Consider the following 25,378-nt stretch of genomic DNA (forward strand, 5'->3'; position numbering starts at 1 on the left):
TATGATTAATCCCTAACTACTTGAGTAATTCAATTTCACCAAAGGGTTCCAATATATTGACTAAGTTAAAAATGATTATTCCAAATAGGTATCGAGAAACAAAATGTCCAATTATGCATGAGCAATAGGTTGACCTATTAGCTATGCATTTGAATCCTAGTCATGCTAGAATGAGACAAAAAAAAGACTTGCAAGAAAAATGTCTCTATTTCTGAGTATAACTGAAGGCGATTTTGGTATTATCTGCTATTACTGAATTTCTATACTAGATGGTCCCTAGTAAGAGAAGTATTAGAGTCACAGGTGAAGCCCCTAAATATTAAAGCCAATAACTTAAGGGAGAAAAATCCTCAAACTACAACTGTTAGTAATAAATAGAAATGTTAATAAATAAAATATGTAGTTTTATTTATCAAGAACTGAATTTGCTACTTTAGTTTACGTAGTATGACAAGTTTAGGGGACAGCTACTATTTCAAAATGTCATTTCCAAATACTTAAATTTTTACTAAGGAGGCACACCTGGTGGCTTCACTACCACACCCACTACTTCGACGTGTTCAAGAAAACTTCCCAGACTCCCCAAGGCAAGGTTGAAATCACTCCTCCTGCACTCCTAGAAGACACTGTGGCACAGCATCATCACTGAATTTAATCTCATTTTATTGACTATGTATTGTATCTTTGCATTCCATACACAAATCTAAGGTCCTTGAGAGCAAAGAACATTTTTGTTGAACTCTATTAAATTTCTAAAACTATTCACACAGTCTAAGAGAAAGAATTTATCCCTAATAGCTGTTGCTTAAATAAAACAGCCGGGAACCACTGGAAAGGAACTTTAATAACTATCAAATCAAAAAAGACCATAAACTCAGAGACTTAACTCAGAGACTTCCTCCAGAAAGCATTTTTTTCAACTGTTAATTTCTGCATGTTTTCCCAAGCAGGAACTACATCACTAGGACAATCTTAGAGGCACAGAAAACCCAGAAGTCTACATGACCTCTGAATGAGGGAACAAATGGGTTCGTAAATAGGTGGACATAGAATTTAGTTCTAAATATATATAAATATCTAAATATGTGTACATATTTACTTATATATACACGCATGCGCGTGCGCGCACACACACACACACACACAATCAGCATAAAGTCACGTTTGTATCATTTCAATATACATTAAAATTTCCAGGAATGTAGTAGCAAATTCAAGGGTGGATTATTAAGTAGGGAACTCTACTGAGAACTACTCATTACTTCAGAAAAGCATTTCACCAGTGGAGACACTGTATGTGTGCTCAGTCGTCAACTCAAAACCCCTGCGTCAATCCACCCTTGTAACAGACACATTGACGATTCTAGGTATCAGTGCAGAACTCAAACTACTTTAGTCTTTCCATGTAGTCATGCTTGAGCATTATCACACGGAAACATATTTTATGGTATTATGTTGGAGCACTTACAAGTTTTTTTTTTTTTTGCAATTGTGAAGGTACATTATATACCTTTAAGTTTCAATTCACAGTAAAGATGTATTTTCATGATAGTAAAGGTAGTAATGCAAACTATTTCCTTTAAGAGAGAGGTATTGGATTCTGTAGCGTTCAAAATTGGTAACTAGGGAATGGGACCACAGAACCTAAACCCAAAAGGATTTGCGTAAATCCGTGAAACCCTTGAGAAACCATTCATTGGACATCTAAATTTTTTTCCAAATAAAATACTGAAAATATTGATTACAAAACATGTTTATCTACTTCTGTCTTATTATGGAAAAAGTAAGGATAAATTTGGATCTCTTCATAAACATGTTTTATCCTTACTGAAAGATTGTACCATAGAGGGGGACTGACCTTAGGAGGGAGAGACTCTGTGAGGGCAGAGAGGGGAGAGGAGAAGACCTGCCCCAGGCTCCCCAGGTTGGGGGGCTGCACTGACAAGACAAATCCCCATAAACATTTGGTTTTGAAAAACCTAAGGGGCCTGGCTTCTCCCATTTTTTTTTTGTTTTTGGTTTGTTGTTGTTGTTTTTTAAACAACCAACAGGACTTAACACCTAGAGCTTTAAAAAGCAGCAGCCTCAATACATTAAGAGGCAGGAGGGGGACAGAAAACAGAGTCCCTGCCCTTAAAGAGACAGAACAAACAGCCCCACTGAGATACAGCACAGAAGCAGTAGTTTGAAAAATGCCTGGGGTATACAGGAAAGAGACTTATTTAATAATCTCAGAGCATGGGCTGAAGAGGCAGGGAACTTTGGGAGATTTCTCTAAGAACAAAAGAGCTGGTGGGCACCATTTCCCTCCCCAACACCTGCCCCCAGCCTAAATACAGGACCCAGCACAGCACAACAACCTACACCTAGCTTGCTAAAAGCATGCCCCAGCCACATATTTATGTGGATCCACCCCCTCCAGCCCTCTGCAGTTTTCCCAGGATGTTTTAGCTCCTCTCCCACAGCAGATCAATGTAGTAGACCTTGCTGGCACTGCATGCAGCACACCCAGCTCCCCTGTTCTCCTGCAGATCTTGGCTGAAGCCCATTCAAAGCAGTGCTGCAAGCCCCAACAGGGGCCAGCACCACTCCAAAGTGACACTTGCCCCCGGGAGAGGGAAAATAATAGTACACACCAGTCAAGCTGCAGCCCCAGCAGTGGATTGGGGACAGACATTGGTCTAACAGCAGACCCAACCCACCAGCAAAAGCTTCTCAGGTGACCACACAGGGAAAGCACCCTTGAGTTTGGTGCTACCACAGCTCTGGCAAAAGACTGCTCTGGCTCAATTCAAGCCCAAGGTGGCCCCAGACTAGCCCACTAACAACACATGGACCAAACCCTGCCCACACAGGCAAAGAGAGCCACTGCAGACGACTGGAATGAAGGAAAACATGTCTCAGCCACAAAAGCAGGGCACACACAACACACATAACAGACACCCCAGAACTGCCAGGTTCTGGCGAACAGGAAACATTGCACTACAGGGCATTACAAGACCTCTTGTATTTAAGGGCATTACTTTCAAGAGCAAATGACTTTCCTAACACATACACCCAGAAATAGACAAAATGAGAAGGAATATGTCCCAAATGAAAGAACAGTACAAATTCACAAGAAGAGAGCTAAACGAAATGGGATAATATACTTGATAGAGAAAATAATGATCATAAGGATGATCACTGGATTTGAGAGAAGAGTGAAAGACATCAGTGAGACCCTCAACAAAGAAACAGTAAACAGGGCGCCTGGGTGGCTCAGTTGGTTCAGCGACTGCCTTCGGCTCAGGTCATGATCCCGGAGTCCCGGGATCGAGTCCCACGTCGGGCTCCCTGCTCAGCGGGGAGTCTGCTTCTCCCTCTGACCTTCCCCCCTCTCATGCGCTCTCTCTCTCTCTCTCTCATTCTTTCTCTCAAATAAATAAATAAAATCTTAAAAAAAAAAAAAAAAAAAAGAAACAGTAAACATAAAAAAGAAACAATTAGATATGAAGAACTCAATAAGTGAAATTAAAAATATCCTAGAGGGAATAAATCATAGCTGGAGGATGCAGAAGAATGGATCATCGACCTTGAGAACAGCATAATGGAAAGCAATCAAGATGAACAGGAGAGAGAAACAAATAATAAAAAATGAAAATGGATTAAAGGAACTGAGGACACTATCAAGTATAATAACATTTGCATTATGAGGATCCCAGAAGGAAAACAGACAAAAGGGATCAGAAAATTTATTTGAAGAAATAATAGCTGAAAACTTACTGAGTCTGGGAAGGAAACAGACATCTAGATCCAGGAGGCACAGAGAGCCCCAGACAAAAGCAACCCAAACTGTCCATACCAAGACACACGGTAATTAAAACGGCAAAAAATAATGATAAAAAGAGGATTTTAAAAGCATCAAGAGAAAAGAAAACAGTTACATATAGGAAACTCCATAAGGCTATCAGTGGAGTTTTCCGCAGAAACACTGCAGGTCAGAAGAAAGCGGCTTGATACATTCAAGGAAAAAGAAAAAAAGAACAGCCATGAGGATACTCTATTCAAAATAGGAGAGATAAAGGATTTCTCAAACAAAAGTTAGAGGAACACATCACTAGTAAACATAGTAACAAACATAAGAAATAATCAATAGTAATACAATAATAGTAGAGAACTTTAATACCCCACCCCCATCAATAGATAGATTATCCAAACAGAAAATCAACAGTGACTCTGAATGACACACTGGAACAGATGGATCTAACAGATAAATACAGAACATACCATCCTAAAACAGGAAATACACATTCTTTTCAAATGCACACAAAATATTCTCCAAAGTAGGTACGTTAGCTCACAAAACAAGTCTCAACAAATTCAAAAAAATTGAAGTCATACTATGCATCTTTTCCAACCTTAATGCTATCAAAGTAGAAATCAACCAGAAAAAAAAAAACTAAAAGAACACAACTGCATGGAGATTAAGTAACATGCTACTGAACTGTGAATGTGTCAGCCATAAGAATCAAAGAGGAAATAAAAAATTACACAAAGACAAATAAAAATGAAAACACAAGGGTCAAAAATGTTTTGGAGTTGCGGTAAAAGCTGTTCTAAGAGGGAACATTATAGCACTACAGGCCTACCTCAAGAAACAAGAAAAATCTCAAACTAACCTTACACCCAAAGGAGCTAGAAAGAGAGCAAACAAAACCCAAAACCAATAGCAGGAAGGAAATAATAAAGATTAGAGCAGAAATAAAATAAAAACTAAAAAATAGAACAGATCAATGAAACCAGGACCAGGGTCACTGAAAAGATTAACAAAATTGATAAACCTTTAGCCATAATCTTCAAAGGAGAGAGAAAATTCAAACAAAATCAGAATTGAAAGAGGAGAAATACCAACATCAGAGAAATATAAAGCATTTTAAGACATTAAAAAATTAAAAATATATAAAATAAAAAATATAATAAAAATTATATACCAACAAATTGGACAATCTAGAAGAACTGGATAACTGCGTAGAAACTTAAAACCACCCAAAACTGAATAAAGAAGAAACAGAAAATTTGAACAGACTGATTACCAGCAATGAAATTGAATGAATAACCTAAAAACTCCCAACAAACAACAGTCCAGGACCAAATAACTGCACAGGTAAATTCTACCACACATTTCAATACTTAATACTTACTATTCTCAAACTATTCTAAAAAATAGAAAAGAAAGCTTCCAAATTCATTCGGAGGCCAGCATTATATTGATACCAAAAAAGACACCACAAAAAAGAACCACAGGCCAGTATTTCTGATGAACATAGATGCAAAATTCCTCAACAAAATGTTAGCTAACTGAATGCATCAATATGTTAAAGAAATTATTCACCATGATCAAGTGTGATTTATTCCTGTGAAGCAAGAGAGATTCAATATTTGCAAATCAATCAATGTGATATACTGCATCAAAAAGGGAAAGAATAAAAACTATCATTTCAGGGCACCTGGATGGCTCACTTGGTTAGGCATATCTGCCTTTGGCTCAGGTCATGATCTCAGGGTCCGGGGATCGAGCCCTGAGGCAGGCTCCCTGCACCGTGCAGAGTAGCTTCTTCCTCTTCTTGTGCCCCTCCCCCCTGCTCATGTGCCTGGTTTCTCTCAATGGATAAATAAAATCTTAAAACAAAACGAAAAAACCCTGTTATTTCAAATGACGTAGAAAAGGCATTTAACAAAGTGCTACAGCCATTTAGGACAAAAAGCCTCAACAAACTAGGTTAGAGGGAACATACCTCAACATAATAAAGGCCATATATGAAAAACCCACAGCTAATATCATACTCAATAGTGAAAAACTGAAAGCTTGTCCCCAAAGAACAGAAAGAAGACAAAAATGTCCACTCTCACCACTTTTATTCACTGAGTACTGGAAGTGCCAACCAGAGCAATTACACAATGAAAAGGAAAAAAAGGCAACCAAATTGGTAAGGAAGAAACAAAAATTTCACTCACTGTATGTGACATGATACTATACACAGAAAACCTGAAAGACTCAGGGAGACCGGGTAGCTCAGTTGGTTAAGCGTCTGCCTTTGGTTCAGGTCATGATCCCAGAGACCTGGGAACAAGCCCCAGGACAGGCTCCCTGTTCAGCAGGGAGTCTGCTTCTTCCCCTCCTGCCTCTGTCCCCCCCACCTCGACTCATACTCTTGCTCGCACACGCTCTCTCAAATAAAATCTTTAAAAAAAAAAAAGCCTGAAAGACTCCACCAAAAAACTACTAAAACTGATAAAAGAATTCAGTAAAGTCACAGAATACAAAATGAACATACAGAAATCTGTTGCATTTTTATACACTAATAATGTAGCAGAAACAAATTAAGAAAACAATCCCACTTACAATTGCACCAAAAATAATAAAATGCTTAAGAATAAACTTAACCAGGAAGCTGGGCAAGATGGCAGAGGAGTAGGAGACCTGGATTTCATCTAGTCCCAGGAATTCAGCTGGATAGGGATCAAACCATTCTGAACACCTAAGAACTCAACAGGAGATCGAAGAAAATAGCAGCAACTCTGAACAGAAAAGCAACCACTTCCTGGAAGGTAGGACGTGCGGAGAAGTGAATCCGAGGCGATATTCGGGAGGATAGATGGTGGGGGAGCGGGACTCCAACCGCCTCTTCTGGCAAGTGATGGAGCAGCGGAGCACAAAATTGGAACTTTTAGAAGTCTGCTCCGCTGAGGGACGTCGCTCCAGTGGCTAAATGGGGGGTGGAACCCTCGTGAGACAGTGTGGTCTCAGGACCCCCAGTGTCACAGAAAGACCAGGGTGCCTGAGTGCGGCAGAGCTCCCAGGTATCAGAGCGGGGAAGCCAGCTGCAGAGACAGAGCCAAGATTCGGGCTCTCAGCTCGGGGTTGCCATAAGCCGTGATATGTGGCACAGTTGGGCCACTGCTCTTCCAGCAGGGACCCAACAAGCGGCAGATCCAGGGAGACTCCCCTTCCTCCCCTGGTAGGAGCGGCGCAGGAGCGTGCTGCAGGGATCTGCTAGAAACACTTGGGTCACAGGCCAGGTGAGCACGGAGTGTGGCCAGGGACCGGAGAGACTGGAGTGATTGACTGCTTTTCTCTGGGGGCTCATGAGAAGTGGGGCCCCGAGTTCTCGGCTCCTCCGGGGAGGAGACTGGGAGGCCGCCATTTTCACTCTCGTCCTCCAAAGCTGTACAGAAAGCTTGCAGGGAACAAAAGCTCCCAAGAGCAAACCCGAGCAGATTACTTAGCCGGGACCTGGAAAGGGCGGGGCAATTCCGCCTCCGGCAAAGACATTTAGGAACCACGGCAACAGGCCCCTCCCCCAGAAGATCAGCACGAACAGCCAGCCAAGACCAAGTTATGGATCAATGAGAACCGCGCAACTCCAGAGCTAGGGGAATACTGCACATAAAATCCATGGCTTTTTTACCACGATTCTTTAGTCTTTCCAAGTCATCTTTTTTTTAACTGTCTTTTTTTTTTTAATTTTCTTTTTCCCCTTTTCAACCAACAACCTATCAATCTTTTTTTTAAAAAAACTTTTATTTTTCATTTTTAGAATCATACTGTATCCCTTCATATTAGTTACCCTTATTTTTGGCACATATATATAAGTTGTTCTCTCTTTAAAATTTTGAGATAGTTTCTTCTAACAGATCAAAATATACTCTAAATCTCTACTGTATGGCTTTGTTCTAGTCTCCTGCCTGATCACATTTTCTCCTTTTTTTAATCCTATTTTTTTTCAAACAGCTTCTATCTTATCAATTCCTTTTATAAAATTTTTTATAATTTTCATCTTTACAATCATATTCCATCCCTTCATCGTATTAACCCTTATTTTTGTACATATAGAAGTTTTTCTTTCTTTAAAATTTTGGGAGGCCCTTTCTTCTAACAGACCAAAATACACCCAAAATCTAGTGTGTGGCACTGATCTATGCACCAGCCTGATCATATTTGATCATACTGTTTTTTTTGTTTTGTTCTGTTTTTGTTTGATCTTTTCTTTTTCTTTTTTCTTTCTGTCCCTTTCTTTTCCTCTGGTTTAAGGTCTTTTCTGATTTGTTTAGAATATATTTTCTGGGGACGTTGTTAACCTATTACCATTTTGTTCTTTCATTCATCTTTTCTCCTCTGGACAAAATGACAAGATGGAAAAAAATCACCTCAACAAAAAGAACAAGGGGCAGTACCAACTGCCAGGGACCTACTCAATACAGACATTAGTACGGTATCGGAATTAGAGTTAAGAATGATGATTTTAAAGATACTAGCTGGGCTTGAAAAAAGCATGGAAGTTACTAGAGAAACCCTTTCTGGAGAAATAAAAGAACTAAAATCTAACCAAGTCGAAATCAAAAAGGCTATTAATGAGGTGCAATAAAAAATGGGGGCACTAACTGCTAGGATAAATGAGGCAGAAGAGAGAATCAGCGATATAGAAGACAAAATGATGGAAAATAAAGAAGCTGAGAAAAAGAGAGATAAACAACTACTGGATCACGAGGGCAGAATTCGAGAGAAAAGTGATACCATAAGACGAAACAACATTAGAATAATTGGGATCCCAGAAGAAGAAGAAAGAGAGAGGGGCAGAAGGTATATTGGAGCAAATAATAGCAGAGCACGTCCCTAATGTGGGGAAGGAAACAGGCATCAAAATCCAGGAGGCACAGAGAACCCCTCTCAAAATCAATAAAAATAGGTCAACACCCCAACATCTAATAGTAAAACTTACGAGTCTCAGGGACAAAGAGAAAATCCTGAAAGGAGCTCGGGAGAAGAGATATGTAACCAACAATGGTAGAAACATTAGATTGGCAATAGACCTATCCACAGAGACCTGGCAGGCCAGAAAGGACTGGCATGACATATTTAGACCACTAAATGAGAAAAACATGCAGCCAAGAATACTATATCCAGCTAGGCTGTCATTGAAAATAGAAGGAGAGATAAAAGGCTTCCAGGAAAAACAAAAACTAAAGGAATTTGCAAACACGAAACCAGCCCTACAAGAAATATTGAAAGGGGTCCTCTAAACAAAGAGAGAATCTAAAAGCAACATAGACCAGAAAGGTACACAGACAATACAGAGTAACAGTCACCTTACAGGCAATACAATGGCACTAAATTCATATCTTTCAATAGTTACCCTGAATGTAAAAGGGCTAAATGCCCCAATCAAAAGACATAGGCTATCAGATTGGATTAAAAAACAAGACCCATCGATAGACACCCCCAGATTGAAAGTGAGGGGGTGGAAAACCATTTACCATGCTAATGGACACCAAAAGAAAGCTGGGGTGGCAATCCTTATATCAGACAAATTAGATTTTAAAACAAAGACTGTAATAAGAGATGAGGAAGGACACTATATCCTGCTTAAAGAATCTATCCAACAAGAAGATCTAACAGTTGTAAATATCTATGCCCATAATATGGGAGCAGCCAATTATATAAGCCAATTAATAACAAAAGCAAAGAAACACATTGACAACAATACAATAACAGTGGGGGACTTTAACACCCCCTCACTGAAATGGACAGATCATTTAAGCAAAAGATCAACAACGAAATAAAGACTTTAAATGACACACTGGACCAAATGGACTTCACAGATACATTCAGAATATTCCATCCCAAAGCAACAGAATACACATTCTTCTCTAGGGCCCATGGAACATTCTCCAGAATAGATCACATCCTAGGTCACAAATCAGGTCTCAACCGGTACCAAAAGACTGGGATCATACCCTGCATATTTTCAGACCATAATGCTTTGAAACTACAACTCAATCACAAAAGGAAAGTTGGAAAGAACTCAAATACATGGAGGCTAAAGAGCATCCTACTAAAGAATGAATGGGTCAACCAGGAAATTAAAGAAGAATTTAAAAAATTCATGGAAACCAATGAAAACAAAAACACAACTGTTCAAAATCTTTGGGATACAGCAAAGGCAGTCCTAAGAGGAAAGTATACAGCAATACAAGCCTTTCTCAAGAAACAAGAAAGGTCTTAAATACACAACCTAACCCTACACCTAAAGAAGCTGGAGAAAGAACAGCAAATAAAGCCTAAACCCAGCAGGAGAAGAGAAATAATAAAGATAAGAGCAGAAATAAATGAAATAGAAACCAAAAGAACAGTAGAACAGATCAACGAAACTAGGAGCTGGTTCTTTGAAAGAATTAACAAGATTGATTACCCCCTGGCCAGACTTTATCAAAAAGAAAGAGAAATGACCCAAATCAACAAAATCATGAATGAAAGAGAGATCACAACCAACACCAAAGAAATACAATTATAAGAACATATTATGATCAACTATATGCCAGCAAGTTAGATAATCCGGAAGAAATGGATGCATTCCTAGAGATGTATCAACTACTAAAAGTGAACCAGGAAGAAATAGAAAACCTGGACAGACCTATAACCACTGAGGAAATTGAAGCAGTCATCAAAAATCTCCCAACAAAAAGCCCAGGGCCAGATGGCTTCCCAGGGGAATTCTACAAAACATTTAAAGAAGAATTAATACCTATTCTTCTGAAACTGTTCCAAAAAATAGAAATGGAAGGAAAACTTCCAAACTCGTTTTATAAGGCCACCATTACCTTGATCCCCAAACCAAAGACGCCATCTAAAAAGGAGAATTACAGACCAATATCCTTGATGAACATGGATGCAAAATTTCTCACCAAAATACTAGCCAACAGGATCCAACAGTACATTAAAAAGGATTATTCACCACAACCAAGTGGGATTTATCCCTGGGCTGCAAGGTTGGTTCAACATCTGCAAATCAATCAACGTGATACAATACATTAATAAAAAGAAAGAACAAGAATCATATGATCCTCTCAATAGATGCAGAAAAAGCATCTGACAAAGTACAGCATCCTTTCTTGATCAAAACTCTCCAGAGTATAGGGATAGAGGGTCCATACCTCAATATCATAAAAGCCATCTATGAAAAACCCACAGCGAATATCATTCTCAATGGGGAAAAACTGAGAGCTGTCCCCCCCAAAGTCAGGAATGCGGCCGGTATGTCCACTATCACCTCTGCTATTCAACATAGTATTAGAAGTCCTAGCCACAGCAATCAGACAACAAAAAGAAATCAAAGGCATCCATATCAGCAAAGAAGTCAAACTTTCACTCTTTGCAGATATGATACTTTATGTGGAAAACCCAAAAAACTCCACCCCAAAACTGCTAGAACTCATACAGGAATTCGGTAAAGTGGCAGGATATAAAATCAATGCACAGAAATCAGTGGCATTCCTATACACCAACAAGACAGAAGAGAGACAAATCAAGGAGTCGATCCCATTTACAATTGCACCCAAAACCATAAGATACCTAGGAAAAAATCTAACCAAAGAGGCAAAGGATCTGTACTCAGAAAACTATAAAATACTCATGAAAGAAATTGAGGAAGACACAAACAAATGGAAAAAACGTTCCAAGCTCATGGACTGGAAGAACAAATATTGTTAAAATGTCTATGCTACCTAGAGCAATCTACACATTCGATGCAATCCCCATCAAAATACCATCAACGTTTTCAAAGAAATGGAATAATCCTAAAATTCAAATGGAACCAGAAAAGACCTCGAATAGCCAGAGGAATGTTGAAAAAGAAAAGCAAAGCTGGCGGCATCACAATTCCGGACTTCAAGCTCTACTGCAAAGCTGTCATCATCAAGACAGTATGATATACTGGCACAAAAACAGACACATACATCAATGGAACAGAAGAGAGAACCCAGAAATGGTCCCTCAACTCTAAGGTCAACTAATCTTTGACAAAGCAGGAAGGAATGGCCAATGGAAAAAAGACAGTCTCTTCAACAAATGTTGGGAAAATTGGACAGCCACATGCAGAAGAATGAAACTGGACCATTTCCTTACACCACACACAAAAATAGACTCCAAATTAAACGTGAGACAGGAGTCCATCAAAATCCTAAAGGAGAACACAGGCAGCAACCTCTTCGACCTCAGCCGCAGCAACTTCTTCCTAGAAACATCGCCAAAGGCAAGGGAAGCAAGGGCAAAAATGAACTATTGGGACTTCATCAAGATAAAAAGCTTTTGCACAGCAAAAGAAACAGTCCACAAAACCAAAAGACAACCGACAGAATGAGAGAAGATATTTGCAAATGACGTATCAGATAAAGGGCTAGTCTCCAAAATCTATAAAGAACTTCTTAAACTTAACACCCAAAGAACAAATGATCCAACCAAGAAATGGGCAGAAGACATTTTTCCAAAGAAGACATCCAAATGGCCAACAGACACATGAAAAAATGCTCAACATCGCTTGTCATCAGGGAAATCCAAATCAAAACCTCACTGAGATATCACCTCACACCAGTCAGAATGGCTAAAATTAACAAGTCAGGAAACGACAGATGTTGGCGGCGATGCGGAGAAAGGGGAACCTTGCTCCACTGTTGGTGGGAATGCACGCTGGTGCAGCCACTCTGGAAAACAGTATGGAGATTCCTCCAAAAGTTGAAAATAGAGCTACCGTATGATCCAGCAATTGCACTACTGGGTATTTACCCCAAAGATACAAATGTAGGGATCCGAAGGGGTACATGCACCCCGATGTTTATAGCAGCAATGTCCACAGTAGAAAACTGTGGAAAGAGCCAAGATGTCCATCGATAGATGAATGGATAAAGAAGATGTGGTGCGTATACACACACACACACACACACACACACACACTGGAATATTATGCAGCCATGAAAAGAAATGAGATCTTGCCATTTGCAACGATGTGGATGGAACTGGAGGGTGTTATGCTGAGCGAAATAAGTCAATCAGAGAAAGACATGTATCATATGACCTCACTGATATGAGGAATTCTTAATCTCAGGAAACAAACTGAGGGTTGCTGGAGTGGGGGTGGGTGGGAGGGATGGGGTGGCTGGATGATAGACACTGGGGAGGGTATGTGCTATGGTGAGCGCTGTGAATTGTGCAAGACTGTTGAATCACAGATCTGTACCTCTGAATTAATACAACATATGTTAAAAAAAAAAAAAGAAGAAGATAGCAGGAGGGGAAGAATGAAGGGGAGGAAATCGGAGGGGGAGACAAACCATGAGAGACAATGGACTCTGAAAAAGAAACTGAGGGTTCTAGAGGGGAGGGGGTGGGGGGATGGGTTAGCCTGGTGATGGGTATTAAAGAGGGCACGTTCTGCATGGAGCACTGGGTGTTATACGTAAACAATGAATCATGGAACACTACATCAAAAACTAATGACGTAATGTATGGTGATTAACAACAATAAAAAAATTTTAAAAAAATAAACTTAACCAAGGAGGTGAAATGCTTGTACTCTGAAGACTATAAAACACTAATGAAAAACTGAAGACAGGGCGCCTGGGTGGCACAGTTGGTTAAGCATCCCAGTCTTGGTTTTGGTTCAGGTTGTGATGTCTGGATCATGAGATCGAGCCCTGCATTGGACTCCACACTCAGCACAGTCTGCTTAAGTTTCTCTCCCCCTCTCCTTCTCGCCCCCACTGTGTCTCTCTAAAATTTTAAAGAAACTGAAGACAACGCAAATAAATGGAAAGATAGTCCAAGCTCATGAATTGGAAGAACCAATATTATTCTCCAAAGCAATCTATAAACTTAATGCAATCCCAATCAAAATCCCAACAATTTTTCACAGAACTAGGACAAATAATCCTAAAATTTCTAAGGAAGCATAAAAGACCCTGAATAGCCAAAACAATCCTGAAGAACAACAAAACTGCAAGTATCACAATCCCAGATTTCAAGTTATACTACAAAGTTATAATAAAAACAGTATGGTAGTGCCACAAAAATAGACACATTAAGATCAACGGAACATAACAGCCCATGAAACAAACCCACGATTATATGCTCAATTAATCCTCAACAAAGGAGGCAAGACTATCCAATGGGAAAAAGACAGTCTCTTCTACAAATGGTGTTGGGAAAACTGGACAACTACATGTGAAAACAATGAAACTGGACCACTTTCTTACCATATACAAAAATAAACTCAAAATGGATTGAAGACCTAAATGTGAGACTTGAAACCATAAAAATCCTAGAAGAAAGCAAAGGCAGTCATTTCTCTGGCATCAACTCTAGCAACATTTTTCTAGATATGTCTCCAGAGGGAAGTGAAACAAAAGCAAAATAAACTACTAGGACTAAATCAAAATCAAAAGCTTCTGCATAGCAAAGGAAACAATTGCCAAAAGTAAAAGACAACCTAATGAATGGGAGAAGATATTTGCAAATGACATATCTGATAAAGAATTCATATCCAAAAAATATATAAAGAACTTATGTAAGTCAACACCAAAAAAACCCCCAAATAATCCAATTAAAAAGTGGGGGGAAAAGCATGAACACTTTTCCAAAGAAGACATACCGATGACCAATATACACATGAAAAAATGCTCATCATCACTCATCATCAAACTGCAAATCAAAACCAAAATGGAGTATTCACCTCATACCTGTCACAATGGTCAAAATCAAAAATACGAGAAACAAGTGTTGGCAAACGTGGAGAAAAAGGAACCCTTGTGCACTTTTGTTGGAAATCAAACAGGTGCAGCCACTGTGAAAACCAGTATGGAGGGTTCCCCCAAGAATTAAAAATAGAATTACCAAATGATGTAGTAATTCCACTATCAGGTGTTTATCCAAAGAATATAACAACACTAATTCAAAAAGATATATGCATCCTTTGTTTATTACAGCATTATTTACAATAGCCAAATTATGCAAGTAGCCTGAGTGTTCACCAACAGATAAACTGATAAAGAAGCGATGGCTATATATAATGGTATATTACTCAGCCATAAAAAAAGAATGAAGGGCGCCTGGGTGGCTCAGTTGGTTAAGTGACTGCCTTCGGCTCAGGTCATGATCCTGGAGTCCCAGGATCGAGTCCCACATCGGGCTCCCTGCTCGGCGGGGAGTCTGCTTCTCCCTCTGACCTTCTTCCCTCTCATGCTCTCTATCTCTCATTCTCTCTCTCTAATAAATAAATAAAATCTTTAAAAAAAAAAAAAGAATGAAATCTTGCTATTTGCAACAACATGGAGAGATGGAGAGGGTATAATGCTAAGTGAAAAGAGTCACTCAGAAAAGGACAAATACCACATGATTTTAGTCAGATGTGGAATTTAGGAAACAACACAAATGAACAAAGAAAAAAGAGACAAGCCAAGAAACAGACTCTTAACGAAAGTGAACAAACTGATGGTTACCAGAGGGGAGGTGGGTAAGGGGATGAGTGACACAGATGAAGGGGATTAAGAGTGCACTTACCATCATGAGCACTAAGGTATAGAATTGTCAAATCATTATATTGTACACCTGAAACTAATACTGCTTACTACTTAGTTTTCATGAGAAGGTAAAGAGTCTAAGCATTAAGAATTCTAACAAATGTCAGGCACCTGGGTGGCTCAGGGGGTTAAGTGTCTGCCATTGGTTAAATATCTGCCTTCAGCTCAAGTCATGATCCCAGGGTCCTGGGATCGAGTCCTGCATCGGGCTCCTTGTTTAGCAGGGAGCCTGCTTCTCCCTCTGCCTGTGCCGCTCCCCCCTGCCTGTGCTCTCTATCAAATAAGTAAATAAAATTTTTAAAAACAAATAAAAAGAATTCTAACAAATGTCATTAAGACTACTGGAGGGGCACCTGGGTGGCTCAGTCAGTTAAGCGTCCAGCTCTTGGTTTCAGCTCAGGTCACGATCTCAGGGTCATGGGATCAAGCCCCACATTGGGCTCTGCACTCAGCATGGAGTCAGCTTGGGCTTATCTCTTTCCCTCTCCCTCTCTTCCCTGCACGCGCCTGCTATCTCTTAAAATAAAATAAATAAATTCTTTAAGAAGACTACTGAAAAAAAAAAACTGGAAATAATGAGGGAATCAACTGTGCATGTAAGGAAAATAAGATACGTGTTTTTGGTAAGAAAGTATGAGGAATGGGAATACATTTTTGTTGAGAGGGAAAAAAGTAATGTCCTAAAATGAGACTCATTTAAAGAGGGAAAACAGGAGAAAATCTTAATGTAAAAAATAAATAAAAATTTTTAAAAAACTGTAAGAAGTCTGTTAAAACGAAATATTTGCAAAAAAATGTGTCGTTAGGATGAAGATTGGAATTAATAGTTTTAAAAGTACACTGGTTTAAGACTGGAGTTTGGTCTTTCACTCTGTTGAAATGACAGGGTTTCCCTAGAATATTGGTCTACTCTTGATAGAAAAACGTAAAAGGTTTTTCCTTTATCTGTCCAGAAAAAACAAAGTTTGCTATCAGGTCTTTAATTACTTAATAAATCTAAATCTTCTCAATATTAAAAAAGATAAGTTTTGCTAACAACTGTGTAACCTTCTGTATTTGCCTTTAGAATCTCTTACTGCCATCTACGTTAGGTTTTAAATTTTGTAATTATCTGTGGTCCTTTTCAGGCATGTGTTTTTTTTCAGATTTTACTTATTTATTTGAGAGAGAGTGCACGCAGGAGAGCACAAGCAGGAAGAGGAGCAGAGGGAGAGAGGGAGAAACAGACTCCCCACTGAGCAGGGAGCCTGAAGTGGGGCTTGATCCCAGCACCCTAGGATCATAACCTGCACTGAAGGCAGACGCTTAACTGAGCCACGCAGGCGCCCCTAAGCATGTGCTTTAAAACCTTCTGATATTTTTAACAAATTTCCCAAAATTCAAATTCTAAAAGAAGTCTTTTTAACTAATAAGGCTTATTTATTTGGTATGTAAATTACATGGGAAGCATTGTCGGATAAGTGATGATTAATCTTTTTAGGTTATATTGCATGGGTGAATGCTATGAAATTCCTAAAGTTTTAATATATCCTGGTATAACATCATTACTTGTAATTCTGATTACTGAAGTACTATCACAGAAATATTTCCTTGTCAACTACACTATAATGAAATTTCGTAAGATCTTTAACCAAGGCCATTTTGAGTCTTTTGTTATTTGCAGTTACTATTCTGATGCTCTTACAAATGTGTTTCATCTTCAAGGAGAACCACAGAGACAACTTTGACAAACACAGGTTTCTGATACCCTAAAGATCATAAAACTAAGCCAACTAAGATTTACTGGGAATAATGGGAAAACTGTATTCAAACTGAAAAAAAATTAGTAACATGAGACTGAATGAATCGAGGAAGATGATTATAGTTTTTATGACCCTTGTTTGAAACATCACTGGTTCTCTAATGTTTGCTCTTCAGGATTTAAGGAAATATTTATCTTTTTCTCCCTACCTGATTTCTCCAGAATTCAGAAACTCTGTGAGTATTCTTACCTTCATGGAAATTATAGTTATTTGCATAAGTTCACTAAGAATCCTTAAGAATTATAGTTATTTGCATAAGTTCACTAAGAATAAGTTCACTAAATAGTTATTTGCATAAGTTCACTAAGAATCCTTTAGAAAAATTGATTCTATTACCAAGGCTTTGACTGGAATGTCCTATTTGAGAAAGACATGCATAGACTCAGATGACCACACAGTTTTAAGGAACTAAGGTTGATTTTATGAAGCCAATGAAGCCCCCTGGAATAACTGGCATAGTTGGTACTTTGCTTACAGAGTTCCCAGGAGCCTTACCAGGTAAACAAGGAAGGTCACCTACTGACAGGCTCAGGAACATCAGGATATTTGGGGGACCCCAAGAAACGAGGAAATAATCAGATCCTTAAAGGTACTGAAAAGTGAGTCTGTTGGCAAGTACTTGGCTTGCCTCTTAGCCTTGAATGGCTAATTCCTTATGAAAAGTTCCAGCAAAGCAGATCTGAAAGAACATATGCAGCCAGTCACTATTCTTGTACTTACGTAAATATTTAGGCCAAATTTGTTAAAAATGGACTTGTTTTACAAACAAATTAGTCTTAATTTGGCTACTGCTGATGGAAATGAGGGTGATTTTTGGAGAGAAAAAATTAGGTTTCAATAATGTATCTTTATGGGGGTTAGATTCTACTTCTGATTAATTGTCCTCAAATGTTTATTGATTACCTTTAACATCGGGCTGGATCCTGAATTATTCTGGTTTCCTCGAGTATCTGGATTTCCACCTACTTACACACTTACACGCCTGACTTTGAAAGCTCACCTGCAGGACCACCTCCTAAAATGAGACAACTGTTCAACTGAACTGACCTGATCTACCTCGTTATGAAATGTGGAATAAGATGCTAAGACTATACATTAGAGTTCCAAAAAAATGCCTCTATGAAGGATGGGGGCTCAACTTAATATTAAGGGTTATCTGCAATTGGACAGAAGGGAATTTCATTCCTCAAAATCCTCATCAATCCCACCTTTTCAGCAGGAAGTAGCTGGAGTCATTCCTGTCACTCAAGAATGAGGAATGATGAAAAGCCACGGTGGTATGGGGACCAAACCACTATTGTTTTGTTGCCAAATGAATATCTGCCATGTCTATTGACTCTCAAACATTTGTCTTATTGCCCCAGCCTCACACTGCTGCTGTCCCTCCTTCTTGCCTCAGGAAGCGTCTCCCTGTTGGGGGCCACCACTTATGCTGAAATTCACAATTGCTTTGATGTACATGCCCTACACACTGAACGGGCCATAAAGATGTTGGGGGTAAAGCGCATGAATGCTGACAATACCAACCCCATGTTTGGCCCTCCATCTTGTTCATGTCCAAGTGATGACCTCCCTCAGGGCTACAGGTTCCAGGTCCCCTGGAGGTTAATGTGTCCTGACCAGAATATGGGAAGGCTCATTCTGATCTTCCCTGAAGTTTAGATAACTAGTAGGGGTAACATACTTTCCTCCCCCCTCTTCCTGAGCACATGTGGCGCCACCAAGTCTGTTAAGTGTTAGACCTCTGACCTCACCACAATGCCCTCTGCACATCCCTTCACTCTCTATAAATGTGAACCAAGGTCCAGACACTGTGGAGAATAGCTGTGAGGCTGCCTGGATCATCACCTGCCCAATCCCCTGTCAGTAAATTACCCAGAATAAAACTCTGTGTGAACTGTATGGAGTCACCTGCTTCATTTTCCAATCTCAAAGTGCCTTCTCAGTTTGGGGGATACTTTATTGTCCCTCTTCCACCTCCCAACATTCCCTTTTTCCCATTTCTTAAAGTGAAGCAAGTCCTCCTGATTGTACAGGATGGCCCCAAAGTCTGTAAACCTACCTATACAGGATAAATGGTTGAATGACACTACAAATCTTGATATGTTCAATGAGTGGTCCCTAATTAGAAATGCATAGTTCGATGTGTGCTGCTTTATTTACACTGAATAAGTCAGAGTCTTTACCACACTGGGGTATTGGGGTGCTCCAGTGTGGTAATGGGGGTAGGAGGATGGGAGGGTGTAGAGTGGGCAATCCTCATCTGTTCATAGTGCAACCTGCTCCACATGGACACACTGTCCCACTCAGTTACAGAAATTATCATTCAGTCAGTTCCTTCTATCTCTGGTGTAATGGTCTGACTGGAGAGGCTCCCCCTACCCTGTCAAGTGGAGGCACTGATTGGTTCCAGAAAGTGGTAAAATACATCACACACTACCTCTTCCCAGACTTTATGACCATTTTTATATCCTTAAATCTCTCAAATCCATACTCTCTATTTTCTCTTGCACAATTGTAACAATCCCTTAATTGGTCTCCATGTCTCCAGTGTCACTCTCCTTAAGCCACCAGCTAATGCTACCAAGCGTGGCTTCTTAAACTGTATATCCGACTGTCCCAGAGATCTGATATGTACTACTCTCTCCAGAGCGCACCAAATTTCAGAGTTGGAGGGCACCGAGAGGATGAAGTGCTTAGCCTGCTTAAGCAAACAGAAAAAGGAAAACAAAAACCTAGCAGACAGGAAGGAAAGAGAAAAATGTCCATCCTGAGTTGTCCCCCGCCCACCCCCCGGCTGTCTTTGCCCTCCTCTCCAACTGCAGGCAATGTCTTTCCCCTAACATGAACCTTACTCCAGTTACATAGTACTTACAATTCTCTGACCAAAGCAGTCTATTTTATATATGCTATTTGTGTATGCCACTTTTTTGCCTTGAATACGACCATCTCAAAGAACCCTTTTCCTATTAAGTTGTTCTCAGAGGTCCTAATAACACATTCACTACTCTTCCTCTTAAGGATTTAGATTTAGATTTCTGTCAAATTTTAACACTTCACTGGATTTATCTGGCTTACATTTCTATCTTTATTAGAGCTTACAGGTTCTTGGAACAGGGATCTTGTTTTTTCTTTGTTGTTGTTTTTTTAATCCGAAGTCCCTAGTTACAGAATAGGCACACAAGTGTGCTGGCGCTCGGAGTAAGCTGTACATTCTAGACTTGCTTGATTCTTAACCTGTTCAGGATCCCTTGAGTAAGTGAACATTTTGGATAGTTTGCCCAAGAAAACGGACTGCAAATTTCCCAAAGGGGAGGGGAGGTCATGAAATTCCTGAAGAGCAATAAGGAATCCCTAAGGATTCCACTCATCCTAGTTTTAGCACCCTTGCTTTTGAGGCAAAGTAGTCTACTGCAGTATTAAAGTACACATGCTCCCTCCCTCTGACCCTCCACTTTTGTAATTCCAAGTTTTTTCTGAATATATTAATTTAAATGGACCACAAAGTTTTTCACCCTCAAACCCGACAATAGGCCAGTTAGACTAATTAAACTGTTCTTAAAAACAAAACAAAATTGTACTTTCCTCATCTATGATCAGGTCCAAGACAAAAGAACCCAGCGAAAGTACCAGAGACAAAATAAACAACAGAAACTGTCTTTCATGGTTTACAAATAAACGACTGTACTAATGCTTTATGTGCAATTTTCTATAGAATGACAGAGAATCTACTTAAGTACTGCATTCGAAACTTCCAGTGTTCACACACAGAACTGGGCCTACCGGGTCTCTAGACCCCTTCTTACCCCTACACGCCAGTTCTAGAACAAGCTTCTTCACCCGCTCCACAGACACAATTCACATCACCTTTACGTTTCCCTTCTTGCCTATAAAATGGACCTGTACAGTTCCCGAATAGGGAGATACGGGCCTCTGGGGCCGGATGAAGTGTCCAGAACGCCTCGAGCCTAAGCTCCAGGTGGCCGGCGCGTTCTTTCCCATTCACCCCTTTTCTGTTACGCCATCAGCACGTTCTCCCGCCGCCCTCTCCTGTGCCTAAAAGAAGGCAGGCTACGTTATGGCGTTGTCCGCTCGGCGGGGGAAAAGACTAAGAGACTGGTACCTCTCGGAATAGCGTAGGAGCTCCGCATCTAGCTGTTCCCGGATACCGGTGCGTTTCCGGTTAAGGTAGCGCGGCGACAGGGCGATGTGTCTTCGGTGCGGACCTGCCACCAGGCAAGAGTAGCTGCTATTCACCAGCGCACAAGCGGCAGCGTAAGTCGGCAGCTCTAGGCAAGGCAAGACGCCGGCCTGCCCCACCACCGGGCCCTCAGAGGCCGCCTTCGGCGGCGGAGCCTCTGAACAACCCGCAGCCATGCGGCTTGTCAGGTTTCCCGCGGCGCGCACAGCTGACGCAGGCATAACCGGCTATCTCAGGACGCCTGGTTTCTACGTCATCCACCAGCTGGCACGCCCCTAGGAAATTTCTCTCCTTGAGTTGCATTACGCACTTCTGACCAGCAGAGGGCAGCAACTTCTTCGCACTTGGGACGACTGGAGGAGCGAGGAGCCTGTGCTTACGTATTGAGCATGCTCGAAGGAGGACCGGCCACCACTTCCTCTCTCCTGAGCGGGCAACTTTGATAATTTCCAGTAGTAAAGGTGGCCTGGTAAATTTTACAAGTGTGGAAAATACAATAACAGACTTTAAGATTTTAGGGAATATATTTTCTGCAGGGAATCCAATCCTAAAAAGCAGCCCAGATGCCTCAAATGCAACACATCGTAAAATAAACCCATCATCTCTGCCGTCTGGATTCTCTGCTCATTCTGTAACAACCCATTCAGGAAATCTTACCACCACTTTACAAATGGCCCAGTTCAGCTGTTATCCTTGGAGCCTCTCTTGTATCCTCAAATATCAAATCAGCCCCAAGGCTTGCGGGGTCCAAAGCGGAAATACCAGTCTATTCAGGTACTTCTGTCTTCGCTTCCAAAAGTACAGAAGTGCCTGTGGAAGCTTAACCCTATGGTCAAGAGGACACTCGGGAGCATCTTCTACGAAACACAAATATAACCATGACTTGTCCACATAGGAACCCCAGTTTTCTCAGAATGGCACAGACTCCTTAATATGGATCTTAAGTTACTCACAAGACCGTATTAAGGTCTGCTGCCAGCCCAGCAGTTTCATTTATCTCCCTCCCCACTTTACATTATGTTAGCCACCCGTGCTCACTGATTCACTTTGACCTTGCTCCCTCTCTTTTTCATCAGTCCCTGCTACCTGGCAATATAGTAACTTCTCTCAAATGGGAAAACTGTACTCCTGTGTCAAATTTTAGCTTAGATTTTTGCACTCTTCCTCTGCAGTTTACTACCACCCTATCCCCCTTCCCCGCCCCCATCTAACTCTAGATGGGGGATTAGTTTCCCCACCTTTGTAAATTACCCCCATCAAGCTCTTGTTTTTATGTTAATTTTATGTCAGTTGCCTATTGGTCGGCCTGTTCATAGACTCCAAGCTCGCTGAGGCAGAAATCATGATAACTGTTTTTTTCACCACTGCAACTCTCAATGACTCAAAACAAAGAAAGCAAAACAGCCAATGCATAGGAAATGAGTGAATGAATGAAGGAATTAACAGGCGATAAAGAGCTCAGAGTCTAATGAGGAAATAGGATCTAAACATAAATATACAACAGGACTGCACTGTGTAAGTGCCAAGAGAAATGCATAGCAGTTAGTGTTGTGACTTCTAACACCTCTCCACCAGGTATTGCACTAGGTATTGCAAAAAGGCTGTAAACCTCTCTCAATTCGTTTTTCTGCCTGTAAATAGGGATAATAATAATGTACCTACCCTGCTCACTATAGAAATGGTAGGAAGTTCAAATAAGATAAGTGAAAAACACTTTCTCTAGTATTCTTTGATTTCAAAGTCAGCATGAGATGTTAATGGGATAAAACTGTTCCCAAAACCCAGTGATAAATACAAGCCCATGAATAGGAAATGTAATAGCCTTTACCTGGATTTGATTGGAAAGTTCTGCAAGAGCCCTATGCAGGACCCCTTTGTTTAGTATTTTCAGCTTTGGCTACACATAAAAATCACCTGAGGAACTTTAAAATCTGACGCCTTACCTGTGGTGATGAACACTGGGTGCTATACACAACTAATGGATCGTTGAACATTATATCAAAAACTTATGATGTACTATATGCTAGCTAATTGAACATAATAACAAAAAATAAACAAACAACCAAAAAATAAAATAAAATAAGATAATAAAATAAAATCTGATGCCTTAACAGCATCCCCAGACCAGCTAAATCAAAACTTTTCCCCGCAGTCAAGATGCGTGTAGATTCTCTGCAGGTGAATTGAATGAAAACAATTTGTCCAAAGCAATTAGTGAAAACAAGAAGCTGGACATCAGGACAGTGGAGTCAAAACAAAACTTATCTAAAATCAACTACCCCAGAAATGATTTCTCACAAATTTTAAATATGGGGTAGTTTTATAACCCTTTGTGTGCTCATAAGAGATTTGCTTGTTTGGTTTTGAAATTGTTTTTTACTTTTTAGTTTTTTAAAGTTCTGGCTTGATTGTTAGCTGCTATCCACAATCTGCATGGTTTGGAAGAGAGAAAAGGTGATTTAGCCTATGTGTAAATGTTCACCATTATGGAGTTACTTTACCAAATTAACCTGTTTCACCTATTACCCAGAGAAGAAGACAAGTACGATGAGATTCCTCCCACCTACCTTCCACCCCACACAAATTCACAAAGTTTATTTGATCAAGGACTCATAGTTGGACTGTACTATTTTCTTTTTGTATAAAATTTGATCAAAGCGGCACAGGAAGTCAGGCATTGCTGGTCTCTGTCTCATGAAAAGCCCTGTCAAATCAAAGTCAAGCATGTGCTAAGAAAACCCCTTTTCTATAAGGAGAAGAGACAAGCCTGGACGTGACTTAGTCTCCATGTCCACTCACACCCCCACCCCCAAAAGAAACAAAATTGTCCCTGCAACTCTCTGGATTTTTTTTTTTAACCATCAACCCCCCACCCCCACCCCACGCACACATACGCATTATGTTAGTGTGTTTCTATTCCTTGCAATCAGTGAATCCCTGGAACAATATAAGTGTGCAATAATTGGTAGTTTGCTGAAATAAGTTACAAAGTAACTTGTGCCACATGCTCTGATTTTTATGGAAAACATGAACATTTATATGATTAGAAGAGAATCTGGATGTATAAATACTATGTGTTAATATCAGTTATCTCTTGAGGGTGAGTTAATGGCTTTTTAAAATTGTGTGAATTTTCATGTTATTGTAATGAGTGTGCATTGTTTTATATTTTTAGAAAGTAGAAACTTAATGAGGGAAAGGATTCTTATTGTTGATGATTTGGGTCATTACAAGATATCCTCATTTCTTAGACAGTTTAATATAGCACAAGGTGAGGAGCCTGGGTGCTAAAGTTACATTGTGTGAGTCTGAATCCTGGCTCTGCCACTTACTAGGTGTGTAGCATTATTAGGCAAGTTCTTTTATTATTTTTTTTTTAAGATTTCATTTATTTATCTGACAGAGACACAGCGAAAGAGGGAACACAAGCAGGGGGAGTGGGAGAGGGAGAAGCAGGCTTCCTGCGGAGCAGGGAGCCCGATGCGGGGCTCGATCCCAGGACCCTGGGATCATGACCTGAGTCGAAGGCAGACGCTTAACGACTGAGCCACTCAGGCGTCCAAGTTCTTCCTTCTTAAAGAAAAAAAATCTGAAATTATTAGAATAGACTTACTGAAAAAAATGGAATTCGAAAGTTTGATGTATAAAGGTTTACCCAAAATCGTTTTATATAAAGGGCAGTACTGCAGGTAAAAATGCCATTGTATCAGTCGGCTTTTGCTGCATAACAAACCATCCTCAAATCTGGTGGCTTACATAGCAATCACTAATTCAGTCTGTAATTCTGCGAGTATGAATTTGGCCTGGGCTCAGCTGGACTTGCTCAAGCATCTGTAGTCAGGTGTGGGCGGCTTCATGGGTCTCACCCTCCAGCAGGCTACAGTAGGTTTGCTTTCCTGGCAGCTGTGCATGTTTCTGAGTGAGAGACTGTGTGAGAGAAACCCTCTTGCCTAGACTCTGGAACATAGATAGTACAGTCCAAGGCATG

General features: G+C 40.2%; 1 protein-coding gene and 1 long non-coding RNA gene across 2 annotated transcripts in view; both read right to left on the minus strand.

The window, feature by feature from the left end:
* The window catches only part of POLR1F (RNA polymerase I subunit F), a 28,479-nt gene extending 6,756 nt beyond the window's left edge, over positions 1 to 21,723 (minus strand). Inside the window, exon 1 of the mRNA XM_027574931.2 lies at positions 21,313 to 21,723. Within this exon, the coding sequence (XP_027430732.1) occupies positions 21,313 to 21,611 (299 nt within the window). The 5' untranslated portion in view covers positions 21,612 to 21,723. The remainder of the gene's footprint in view (positions 1 to 21,312) is intronic.
* On the minus strand, positions 136 to 21,285 carry LOC113911946. Its single transcript, XR_003516642.2, has 3 exons — positions 21,057 to 21,285; positions 18,093 to 18,204; positions 136 to 1,008 (listed from the first exon to the last, which is right to left on the minus strand). It is a non-coding gene; the product is annotated as an uncharacterized LOC113911946 (long non-coding RNA).
* Positions 21,724 to 25,378: the final 3,655 nt, after the last annotated feature.

Source organism: Zalophus californianus, chromosome 12 (genome assembly GCF_009762305.2).
Source record: "Zalophus californianus isolate mZalCal1 chromosome 12, mZalCal1.pri.v2, whole genome shotgun sequence".
Classification (NCBI taxonomy): domain Eukaryota; kingdom Metazoa; phylum Chordata; class Mammalia; order Carnivora; family Otariidae; genus Zalophus; species Zalophus californianus.